Consider the following 12,200-nt stretch of genomic DNA (forward strand, 5'->3'; position numbering starts at 1 on the left):
GTCATGGGGCTTGTATTTACCGACGAATTATAATACCCTGGTTTTGTATCATAATTCAACTTAGCCAACGATTCTGAATGCACAGTGTGATAAACACAAATGAATGTAGATGAGGCAAACTAACAAAAATACTAGGCTACCCTAATGCTACTTTAATAACAAGGTATTCAAAACACTTAAACAGCCAAAACAAAAGGATGAGTGAGTGAGCTCTGCATGAAGTACTGGGGCACTCTTTACAAATGTACTCGTGGTTACCGTGCTCATTAGTCTCGCAATTAAGTGTGGCGAAATCCAAGAGACTGTTTCCGACTACCTCAATTTTCGTATGCATACTAACTGGAGAGGCGGTGCCGAAATAATTACAAATCAAACAACAAAAGCTGGATTGACTTAACTGAGCTAAGTCCAAATTACTTGAACCCTCTCATATTGCAGAGGAGCTTGAAAATTCTTCAAAAATCATTAAAGTGCGCATCAAGAAGGAACCTGCTTTTAGATGCTTATCCGTACGCTCCATCAGAGCACATTAAACTGAGAGATTATTTATACAACAGTAAATCAGTCTGAAGTATTTATTCCCTAGAAGCAATGAATAAACTCAAAAGAGCTGATCTCCAATACCGCTTAAAACTCAATGCGATGGACCACCTGTCATTGTCAACGATGTTACGCAGGTTGTCTTCCCGAAAACTGATAAATCTGTAAACTATCCTATGTTGTGCTAAATGATGAATCTTTATTGGATAAAAGGATGATAAAAAATTATTTGCAAATCGTCTTCAGGCTGCCTTTTAGGTCTCTTGGTTGTTAGCTAGCAGAGCACGGCTGAGATAAAAAGAAATATTATTAATGAGTAAATTTAAGAGTTCAAAATAATTTAAGTTAATAACCTTACCCTTACTCCAAAATCCCCTCTATTCAGTTTTTAATTAATGTTTTTTTTTAGTCAGAATCCAACTTCTATTTGTATGATCTGCGCGAATTTAGGGCTTCCAGGAGTTAAACCTTCTTCGCCGGCGTTCTTTGACAAAGACACCAGCAGCGCTATTGCATGTGTCCTGATAAAAAAAGATAGGAAGTAGTGTAACATCTAAATTGTTTGTTGAACTCTTCATTTTGATTGTTGCAGACACTTAAGGCTCGGCCATTGAACCTCCACTGGGCGGCATGACCACCGGACCGTGCCAGTGGCCCCCCAGCCCTTCTGTGCGTCGGTAGCACATATTCTTTCAACTTCAGGGAGGACTTGGAGCGTTGCAGTGCACTCTTGCTTTACCCTTTGAACTTAAACAGTGAAATACGTTTGTACAACTCCAAAGTTTGCAATAATGATAACCGATACTCTTTAGTCCTACTAGGTTCTCCAATTTGTACCATGAGGGTTGCAAAAGATAGCTTTTTTACGGTGAAAAACACTTTTTGAATTGAATCTTTCGATATTTTGATCGTACTATGTAAGATGGAAAAATGTTTTTTGACCTTGGTAATCCGTGATGTCGACTGGACATCTAAGGCACACTAAGATGACGAATTTCACTCACATTACTGAAGAATGATATTTTATGTCTACAAATCAAAGTCAGGATACCCGAGACGCTGGATAGAATATTAAAAATGTAGTGTCTCGAGTTTTGCCTGAAGACGAAAGAAGATATGTTGCTGGGGCGGAGTATGCATTGCCGACGTGCAGAAGAGCTATGACGCCATGACGCCCAGTGGATATACGGCGGCCAGGCCTTAGGTGTTCACGTAACTAAAACGAAGAGTTAAGTTGCTTAGCCCCTGCCTCCTTCCTAGCGTCGACCTTAGCGCTCCACTTGCTCGTTCCCCTGCGTCAGCCATCGCAATGCGGTCGGTGTCTGTAAGAAAAAACCCACCAATCAGCCACACTTGTCATCAAATTTGCGTACAAATGAGATATTTGACCGACACGTCAACGGTCCTTCCTGGCAATCTCACCAGATCTAGAGTTTCGCCTCGCTTGTAAACCATATTGAGGGAGAGAAAATGTGCTGGCAATCATGTATGTTCATCACCAGTAGTATTAACACTAAACTAAAGGCAGAATGATTTAATAAAGGACGGTGTTTAGACAGTTTCAGGGAGAAGTGGTTTTGCGTCTCTTCCTCCGTACCGCTTTGTTTTTACTTAAGTCCTGCCCAACCACACCCATCTTGGTTCCATCTATCCAGAAGAGTTGTGGCGGATGCATCAGTGTTCACTTTATTGATATCTTCAAGCAAGTATCGCAGACAGCTCCATAGCAAAATTTTTTGGATGTATCACGGCTAGCATCGCTTCAAATGTTAACAGCTTTCCTGTAAAAGATAGGATTGGGGTGGTTACCGATGGCAGGCGTCATTTTTAGTCCCTCTGTTAGGTGTCTTCCCAGGTTTTCCAATGGTATGTAAGTTTTAGCATTCAGGAATGGAAATCAGGTTAGCGGTCCTTTAAAATCGGATCTGCTTTTCGCTGTAGCTTAAAGACAGAAAATGTAATACGACCACAAAAATGTATCGCTGAAGTATAGATGGGCTGGGGGACTACTGTCATGGCACGGAGACCGTACCGCCCAGTGGGCGTACAATGGCCTGACCTAAAGTACCCGCAAAACCGAAATGAAGAATTAAGCAAACAAGCAAATTGCGGGGAAACCGTTGCATAGGAAATAAGTAATTCTAAGGATCTAATAAATTGTTAAGGTCAACAACTTTCCAGCTGAGGTAAATACACAAAATGTCTTTGGTGACTTAATTTACAGTTGCAGCGCCGCTGTTTCCATCCACGTGCGTCAAGTCAAACAAGTCGAGATCAATAGAACACACCTCAAAGTCGTAGTCGGTGACGGATTGACATTTTTGGCAGTTGCATTGCAATGCTCTTGGATTTGTTGCTGGTCCTCGGCATAACACTTGTCGCTGGATTAATCTTCCCCATTCCATTCATTTTGATGGCAATTTCAATCTTGATTGTTTTCTACTTCCGCGGTCGATTTATCAACCTACCTTTTCAATCCTCATGATTGATGACAGCGCCTTCATTTAAGTGTAATTGTACACTGAGACGCCTCATTTGTTTAGGTTTTGATCACTCGGTTACCAAAATATCTTTAAATAAAGGATATGTATATTATCGTACATATGACAAATTACAAGAAACTGGGAATCTGCTTCCAAAGTTAAGGGGTTATATTCAAACATGTGTAGATCCATGAGACCTGCCTGAAGACGAAAGAAGACACGACAGTCGGGCAGACTATGTACTGACGATGTACAGCAGGGCTCGGGGCAACTCTCATGGCCCAGAGGCTAGTCCGCCCGGCCTGGGTACGATGGCAGAGCCCCTAAGTGGCTCATTACTAATACTAAGAGTTAAACAACCAATTAACTTATTAAACCTATGTTAAAAAAAATTTATTTCAATATCAATTGTTGATAAAGTTAGTGGGATGAATATTAATAGGAAACAGGAATGGCATGTTGACGAGTGTCTGTGAAGCGTAGCGTCCATCCTGACCACAATTACATGGTTGTAACGCCAGCGATGCACCGGTTTAAAACACTTTTGAAGGAATTAAAAAATTAACAGGCTTCACAAGGACACATGCTTTCCAAACGCACTGATTTTCACATGAAGATTTGAAATCTTGTCAATGTACTTATTACAAATTTTGGCACTTTTACAATACCAGGCTCGTTTGATTAACTCTTTGTTTTGGTTTCGTGGGTACCTAGGTTCCCGCCTCTGTACCTCCACTGGATGGCACAGCCTCCGAGCTATGGCAATGGCACCATTCCCTACTGTGTATGAAATATACATATATTCTTTCCTAATATTGTTTTCGTTTGTCGTCAGAGAAGTCTTTAAGTGCCGCTCTGTGTCGTGTAAAGATCTTGCCTCGGCTATTGTGCTTTCGCTAAGCGAAACTGTCCCCCGGACCACATTGGCAGCATTCCGCTCCTTCTGTACGTCAATGATTTATATTTTGACTCAGTAATATAACTTCTGTCGTCTTCAGGAGAGGCTCGAAGTGCTACATTGGTGGCAGTGAAAGGCGAACCTGCCATTACAGAATAGTTACCATTATTTGTATTCCTGAATGCTAAAACGTGAATGGATGGAAGAAGGTCGTGTTTTGCGGATGGGAGTATCTGTGATAACCCCAAAGGGAGTGATTGAAAATGATGTCCACCTTTATCAACTACTTTAGTTCCACAACCTGAAGGAATACTATTAAAAAGTAAAGCAAAAGTAGCCGTGGACCATGCGGAAGAAGTTTGTTATGTAGATGTTACTTGAGTGAACACACAGTAACTCCACCAATGCGCTACTGGTTGGATGGAATCTAGGTAAATATATAGCTGGAAAGCACTGAAACGCGAATAAAGAGGCAAGAAGGAATCGAGGAGAAAATTAGTCTCCACAAAGTACAAATCAAATCCCACTCTTTATCAAATGATCCTGCATTTTAAGAAATATCTTTGCAACTAGTGGTGGACACACTAGATGGTCCGAACTTTACCTCCCCCCCCCCCACCAACTTTTCCCAAACTCCACATTTAGTAAAGTTGCCAAGATGCATCAATGAAGCCACTGCCAGATGTCTTCTCAATTGCACTCAATTTTGGTTCCTTGGTCGGTTGATTCGTGGGGGATATTTTTACAGCATCGACTACCTTGCGATGATCGACGGGGAAAGATGACCAAGGGCACGACACTCAAAAGAGAAGAGGAGAGATGCAACGCTTTGAATCATTGGTTAGCTCTTCGTTTTTTGTTGTTGCAGTCACTTAAGGCCCGGTCATTGTAATTCCGCTAGGGTGGCATGGCCTCTGGGCCATGGCAGTAGCCTTTCAGATCTGTAAGTCAGTAATACATTTCCTCTCCTAGTATTTTGATTGCTATTTTCTTTAGGCAAGAGTCGGAACGCTATAATATACGAAAATTTATTTAAATACCCATCTGCCGCTTTAAGGGTCATTTAAGCTTAAATCATGAGCCAAAACTTCATGTAACAACTAATAACTGAAGTTTTGTTATTTAATGATAACTGGTTTGGATGTAAAGTGCTTTATTCAAGTGACGATAAGTATAAATGAAATTAGGTGCTTAACTGTTTATCCACATTTATAGTAGTATAGCAAAAGCTACCATAGAATACTTCTTCAGAGATTCGCTGACTGATGGTAAGTCTGATAGTACCCCCACCTTTGAATCATACTTTGGCTCATATTTCCCAACCAAATCTATAAAATACAAGAATTTGATTTTCGAAACCAAAAAGTGATATGAATGTTTGTTATTCCGAAAAAATGCTTGCTTATTTTAGCGTTTTAGTGGTTTTCTCTCTTTCAGCGCACAATTGTCGAAAATCTCGTAGATGAAGGATTGACCTTGAAAATGAACCATCCTATGGACTCCTGCCAATCAGAGCAGATGGATGGTAATTAAAAGTGCACCAGAAACGAGGGCGATTAGTGTAATGGTTTGATTGTTTGCTTAACTCTGCGTTTTGATTAAGAGGGCACTAAAGGCTGCGTCATTGTAAATCCACTCTCCGACATTGCCCACGGGCCATGTCGGAAGCCTCATCCCTTCTGCACATCAGTAGTATATCTTCCACCGTATTCCTTGGCATCTTTTTCAGGAAAAAAATGAGAATATGAATTAGAATTCTGGGTATTTCTACAAAGGAATCTCTTTATAAGGTCTTTTTCAATTAGTAACTTTTTTAGCATTACAATCCTGCTTGTCGGTTAAATGCTTGAAACTGACCCATTAGTACAATACTTTGACAAGCAAGTAGTGTCAGGAACTGCTTCCACTATTAGGACGGTATCCATTCAGGTGTACTGCTTTTCCCTGTCAAAAGGTAAATTGGTCCTTTGCATGTTCAGCTGCACAATTTTATGCCGATTAGTGTGTTCTATAGTGCTGGCTAACACTGACAGATTGTTAATCTTTTGTCAATTTTCGGCCTAGGCTAAAAGAAGTGATGGCACATTTTGGTGTCCGGGCCGGATGAGGCAATGAGGATCTATTACCAAAAATCCCTTTTAGTGCATAAAAACGTCATCAAAACTCACGTTTTTGGGTAACTCGGTAAAAATATTTTAAAACACTCCTAGTGTCTGCATCACCAGCCCGACTTTCTAATTGCCAGCAGTGACAAAGCATTCTGATGGGGTTGTTTCATCCTACCTGATGATGGTGCAGAAAAAAAATGCCTTTTACCAAGTAACCGCCTTTAATTTTCGTTATATTTCTTAATTTATGGTAAATGAATGCACCATTATCCCACCTTTACATTTAAAACAGACGACAAAAGTTCCAGAGGATGGCAGAAACCTTGTTTTCCAAATAATTGATAAATGATGAAACGGCAATTTCCCAATGACCTTTAAATATGTAAGGCATTACTTCATTCGTAGTAAAATGAAATATTGAAACATTTCTAATCTCTACATTACGGCCTAAAAGCCCTTTTCCAGCCCGCCTAAATCAAAGTCACCTCTGTGCCAAGGACATGTCTTCCTGTAGCAAACCATCAATTTTATGTAAAAAAATTTATGAGCTTTGTCACATACCAGGCATTATGTGATTAACCAGTTGTTTGTGTGTTCGTAGGTCATTTCATCCGATTTTTCCTTTACCTTCGTGAAATTGGCACTCATACTTGTATATACGTGTAAGTCGCTCGCAGATACCATGTGTTGCATGGAGGATACTTTCGCATTTACATTCACTTGCGTTGCTTAGAGACAGGCAAATTTGCAACATAAAATCCATTTCGAGTTAAAAAAATCGAAATTTTAAATACATATTTAAAAATATGGAAACATATGTGTTAAAGGTACGGCTCCATGCAAATTGGGACTGAAATGGGTGTTAAGTCAAACCGTAGCATCATTTCACTACGAAGAGTGTTTATGCATGTAAGCCGGGGGAAAATTAGTGAAAGAGAGTGGAATTTTTTTATTTAAATCAGATCAAATAAGTTCAAGTGGGCCACTAACTGCATGGCATTTACATGGGCACAGGGGCACCTTAACTGTTTTAGTGATGGAGTGGTGGAAATCTGCAGAAACTAGTGTGCAAAATTTGTCAGGCAATTTTTAAATCCACACTCAAAATATTGTTGATATGATTCTCGATAATGCGACATACCCCACGACAACTTCTGATGCATCACGAAACTCACTTGGTGTGACCTTCACTTCTGACCTTTGGGTGCTTTGGAATTCGGATGAGGGAATGCAGATGCCCTACATACGGAGTATAATTTTACTGCAGGAAGTGGATGCTAGAAGTGATCTCAGTCCCGGGAGACAGTCTTGGCATCCATGACCGCAGATGACCCATGTGTGGCCAGATGACTGAAGCACAGTCAGGACTTGGAGACTATTCATCGGCCTAGTAGTTTCCCGCTCTTGAACAACTCCCACACCGTCATTGCCTCCCAGTGCGCGGTGCGTGTACACGTAGGATAGGCGACTTCGCCTGAGGCCTTTGACTTATCATCTCTGGTCAGGAATGGCAAGATAGAATTGCCACACTGCTGTTGCCACTTTTAATTCCCATTATACAAATTTCCAATCTGACTCCAAAACATGCCCTGTTTTGCATTTGCATTGGGATCTCCTCTGCAGCTAATATGACGTGAAGGTGTGCCGATGTATGAAGGAGCTGGGAGGCTGCTGTCACGGCCCAGAGGCCATGGTGCCCAGCTCATGTGCCCATGTAGCCAAAATAGCAGCTTCAAGCAATAAATCTAAGTATCACAGTTTTAGCTAAAATTATTGACTATCAAAAATTTCGACAAAATGCATCAAAGGTTCTTAATTTGCTTACTTACTGTTCTCTTGAAATCATGTCTTGTCACTCTCAACAGAATTGCAAGAAATAGGTGGAGAAATGATTTTCGGTCCTTAAGACGACTTCTTAGACTGTATAAACCTAGAGTAGCCATGCGAGTAGTGAATACATTGCAGCTTAACAAGACCAAAAGCACAAAAAAGATACTAGACAGGTGACAAGACTTTATTGCTCCTGTAAGAGCCCGCCCCTGAGAGGGGAAAATGCTTGGAGACATACTGTGCCATTCTATCACCGTGGATTATTCGTTTCACCGAATCTACTGCCCTTTAAATAGTAATACACCCGAAGTACTTCCGAGTTGCAATATTGGAAGCCACTTTACCTAAAAAGGCATTTTTTGATTACACTTTATGGTTTCTTGATTGGAACAACAATTTAAAGTGGATAAATGGATTGTTTTACAAATAAACAAAACAATTAATTTGGGCTGTAATGGTTAAATTATATAAAAATTAGGACCTCAAGTGCCTGCTAGGTCACTTTTTCTAGTTGAATGTGACTATCATGGAAATAGTCTATGGTCTCTGTTGAAAGCCAAATCAACATACTGATTACCAATTAAAGAGTGGCACTACGGTTTTGGTTTGTAAAATAGGAACAAACACATTTTTACATGTTTTATATTGATGTGACAATTCAATCGTAGCAAACTCAAATTAAGTAGGGATACAAATTGCTACATGAATGGTACAATTCCGGAAAGTGAAACAACGAACTGAGGAATGCACTTAATTATATTTAGTCCACTATTTAAAACATGGTGGGATAAAAAAGACTCATCTTGCTTCAGTGGAAGTAAATTATTTCTCTTTTAACTGCTGGATGTGTTATCTTCATTGTAGTCAGCTATTCTACAAAACAATGGGGTCTTCACGCTTAACTAATGCAATACTACTGATATGTAAGCAGTAGTTTTTGAGCTAGTGCAATCGAAATTTGGACAATAAAGTCATTGACGCACTCAATTAGTATTTTAAATCAAGTCCCAAATAAAGCAAATTAATACTCTAAGGGAATAGAAACACATCAGCTTTTTCCTACTTGAACTAAGAAATACGCTTGCTTTTTCGATACTGCATTGTTTGAAACAGAACAGGAGTGGTGTTATAACTAAGACAGACCATGTGTTGATACTTTTGCACTTGGTAGGTTCTTAGGGGTACCATGCTCAATCCTGCTCAGGAGACGAGGATAGATGTCTAGGTTGTTCCAAGAATGTCACTCGAAGTGGAAAATGAGACATTTGAATTGGATCCCAGCTATTAATCTAGTCGCAGAGCATTCACATTGCCGAGTAACGCTTCCTTTTTTAACTCCACGCATTTGTAACGCAGAGTAAACAAAGTAAAATACTCACTAAAAGCATTTTGCACTGGGTCCTCACTGGCATGGAAATGCGTAATCTTTGGAAAATTCGCCAAGTCAAAGTTGATATACTTTTCATATTATGGCATTCAAAGTCTCCTTATCGGCAATGCATGCGTTAAGGAAGACTTGATAAATGTTGGGACGAATAAACTACAGGAAAAAATTTTTTTGGGTACGAGAACATCATCATTAAAGTAGTTAGTCTAACTAAAGGATAACCAGGTGTGCGATTTACTAACCAGACAATAGTTACCCTTTAAAGAGCTTAGTGCCCATGAATCCATCAGTTCTACCATCTTCATCACGACTCACCTTCTGAGTAGGCACCTACACAGTATTTACTTTTGATAATGCCTTCGGTGACGGCACGATGAGCCCGCATATAGCACATACTCACTACATCACTGTAAGCAACAAACACTCGAAAGCAGCGACAACAACTTCCTCAAACCTTCTTTTTAGGATTTTGCTTTCATCATATTCTGTTACAGTTATTTTTTAGCAACAAACATTTCTTCAGGTTCCGTGGGAATTCAATCCTGTGAAAATTGCTTTAGGAGACATGTGTAAGCATAACTATCTAATTAATATAGTTAATCTCATAGTCCTCCGAATTGCAATGTTCTCATTTTAAATGGAAAGTGGCAAAGAAAATGTCCATTAGATGCATCTGAAATTCTTATTCCTATCGGATATGAAGTGGCTAATTTGATCTCCGAATTATAAAATGATCACCTGGACTTCCATCATCCAATCCGCGTTGGAGGTCAAGGTCGATTGACCACAATCCATCATTAGACTCCATAGCTGAACTGTATCCTCACCAAGACTACAATGTGCTTTGAAGACCATGATGAGCTGTTAAAGAGCAACTCGTCAACAAATTACTCATTGCAAATCACGACACTTCCAAACAAAATGGCGCTTTTTCATTGATACCATTTAGAAGTATTTTAATGTAACGACCCTTTTTTTTCTTCTGGACAGATATACTTGTGTAATTCAGTCCTCCAACGAACCGCTGATATTTGAACAACATGTCGTGGTGCAAGCAAACCGCCTCCAGCTGGCTCAACCAAGGTGGAAACAAAGCGGCTTGTATTTACAACATCTGCTCGTGACTCCTTTTTCTCTCATCGTCTATGGGGCTAGTATAATAGCATGATGTAGGTAAATAGATCCAACTCTGAGGTTCCCTCTTTCATTTGAGGGGTGACATCTATTATACGGCTCCTGATAGTCCTTTTTATTCTTCGGTAAATGTAAAGACTGAGGGAACTGGCGGTTCTTTTAAAAAGTCAGTGCTCAGTGTGTTGTTCTAATGGGAATATAAGCACAAATTGAATATTTTTGTTTCATTGCCATGTATTCATATGATAGCCTACTTGAAAGTGAACAGAATTGCATTGAGACGAGCACTGATGGTAATAGGAGCAAATAACATTGACTTATGAACGCGGAGTTCCATAGAAGGTATCGACAGTACTGGTGGAAACTTGTAAATCCCAAAAGCGATTGGCTAAGCTAACTATTCTGTAACGTTGACACTTCCATGCCAGTACAGGGCATGAGTTATTACCAGCAAAAAATGCGCTGCTGAGGTGGGATAGTCTTTGTCTACCTCGATTAGATAGGCATAAGTCGATATAAGTAGATCTTTAATTACACAATTAGAAGGAGGGGTAGACTTAAATTAATAGAGGTGGACTTTTAGTTGCGTTGTTTGACCTCCGAATAGCCAGAAATCCATATAAGCAGACATATAATTAAGTATATTGCTCTACTGATGGACTGAAATCAATATAAGTAGACCTGGTATTGCATCGTTTGAGATCCGATTAGTATGAAATCGACATAAATAGACCATTTATTACGCCACTTGACCTCCATGAAATTGGTATAAGTAGACTTTTATTACGCTATACGACATCTGAGTGGCCTTAAATTTACATAGGTAGATGTTTTATTGATGAAGATGACCTCCGAGGTGGCTGAGATCTATTTAAGTAGACCTTTGTTTGACCTCCAAATAGGCTGAAATCTATACAAGTAGACACTTTATTATATAATTTGACTTATGGATGGCTTGAATTTGATGTATGTAGACTTTGTATTACGTCAATAGACCTCCAGTTGGCCCGGTATGTATATAAGTCGACATTTACCTCTGGTGTTTCCTGGTTCTCACACATTTAACTTAAATAGTAAACCACTGAACAAATATTCATAAGCGAGTGTTTTAAACCACACGCAGAATGAATTTCCGGGTGATGACGGTGATACAAACTTGATCTATTAAGAAATATAGTGGGTACACTCTAGCTCCCGAGACTTTCTTGAAGACGAAAGAAGTCTTAATACCAAGGAAGAAAATGTTTTGGCTGAGAGAATATGAGCTTGGCCGGAGGCCACGCCATTTGAGAGGAGTAAAAAGAGAGACCTTAAGTGTGCTTGAAACCAAGACAAAGCGTTAAACAAGCAAACAGGGCTGCCCTGGGTCAATCCTCCGCGTCGGCCATCGCAATGCAGTCGGTACTGAAAGAACAACACCCACGTACTAACCTCACCGAACATCTAATTTGCCTGCAACTAAGAAGATTCACAAATGTAGCTTTTCCGACTCCTTTCGACAATTTTCACTAGAACTAGTTTCGCCCCATTTGGGAAATGTGCTGGCTCTAACGTATGCTCATCCCTACTTGTCAAAGCTCCGGCCCAAAAGCAGAATCTTTTAAGAAAGCATAGCGTTTAATGTGGTTTCATGGGGACAAAGCTCTGCGTCTGCTCCGCCTTACCACTTCGTTCTGACTTTAGTGCTGTCCAACTATATTTATCTGGGTTCTAATCGGCTTGTAGAGAGGCAGGGGAGGTATGGAGTGTTCGCTTCGCTGTCATCTTTATACAGGAATTCTGGGCAGCTGCATAACAAACTTTTAGATGGTTCATGGCTT

At 40.0% G+C, this 12,200-nt stretch overlaps 1 protein-coding gene across 1 annotated transcript in view; it reads right to left on the reverse strand. All coding sequences in view use genetic code 11, as the record gives it.

The window, feature by feature from the left end:
* The window catches only part of EGR_00690 (hypothetical protein), a gene marked incomplete at both ends in the record, with an annotated part of 8,182 nt that extends 210 nt beyond the window's left edge, over positions 1 to 7,972 (reverse strand). Inside the window, 7 exons of the mRNA XM_024489939.1 lie at positions 1,280 to 1,453; positions 2,600 to 2,689; positions 3,973 to 4,233; positions 5,225 to 5,322; positions 6,205 to 6,304; positions 6,352 to 6,401; positions 7,859 to 7,972. Coding sequence (XP_024355342.1) covers positions 1,280 to 1,453; positions 2,600 to 2,689; positions 3,973 to 4,233; positions 5,225 to 5,322; positions 6,205 to 6,304; positions 6,352 to 6,401; positions 7,859 to 7,972 — 887 coding nt within the window. The remainder of the gene's footprint in view (positions 1 to 1,279; positions 1,454 to 2,599; positions 2,690 to 3,972; positions 4,234 to 5,224; positions 5,323 to 6,204; positions 6,305 to 6,351; positions 6,402 to 7,858) is intronic.
* Between the last annotated feature and the right edge of the window lie 4,228 nt (positions 7,973 to 12,200).

The sequence above is a fragment of the Echinococcus granulosus genome (genome assembly GCF_000524195.1).
Source record: "Echinococcus granulosus chromosome Unknown EG_S00003, whole genome shotgun sequence".
Lineage (NCBI taxonomy): Eukaryota > Metazoa > Platyhelminthes > Cestoda > Cyclophyllidea > Taeniidae > Echinococcus > Echinococcus granulosus.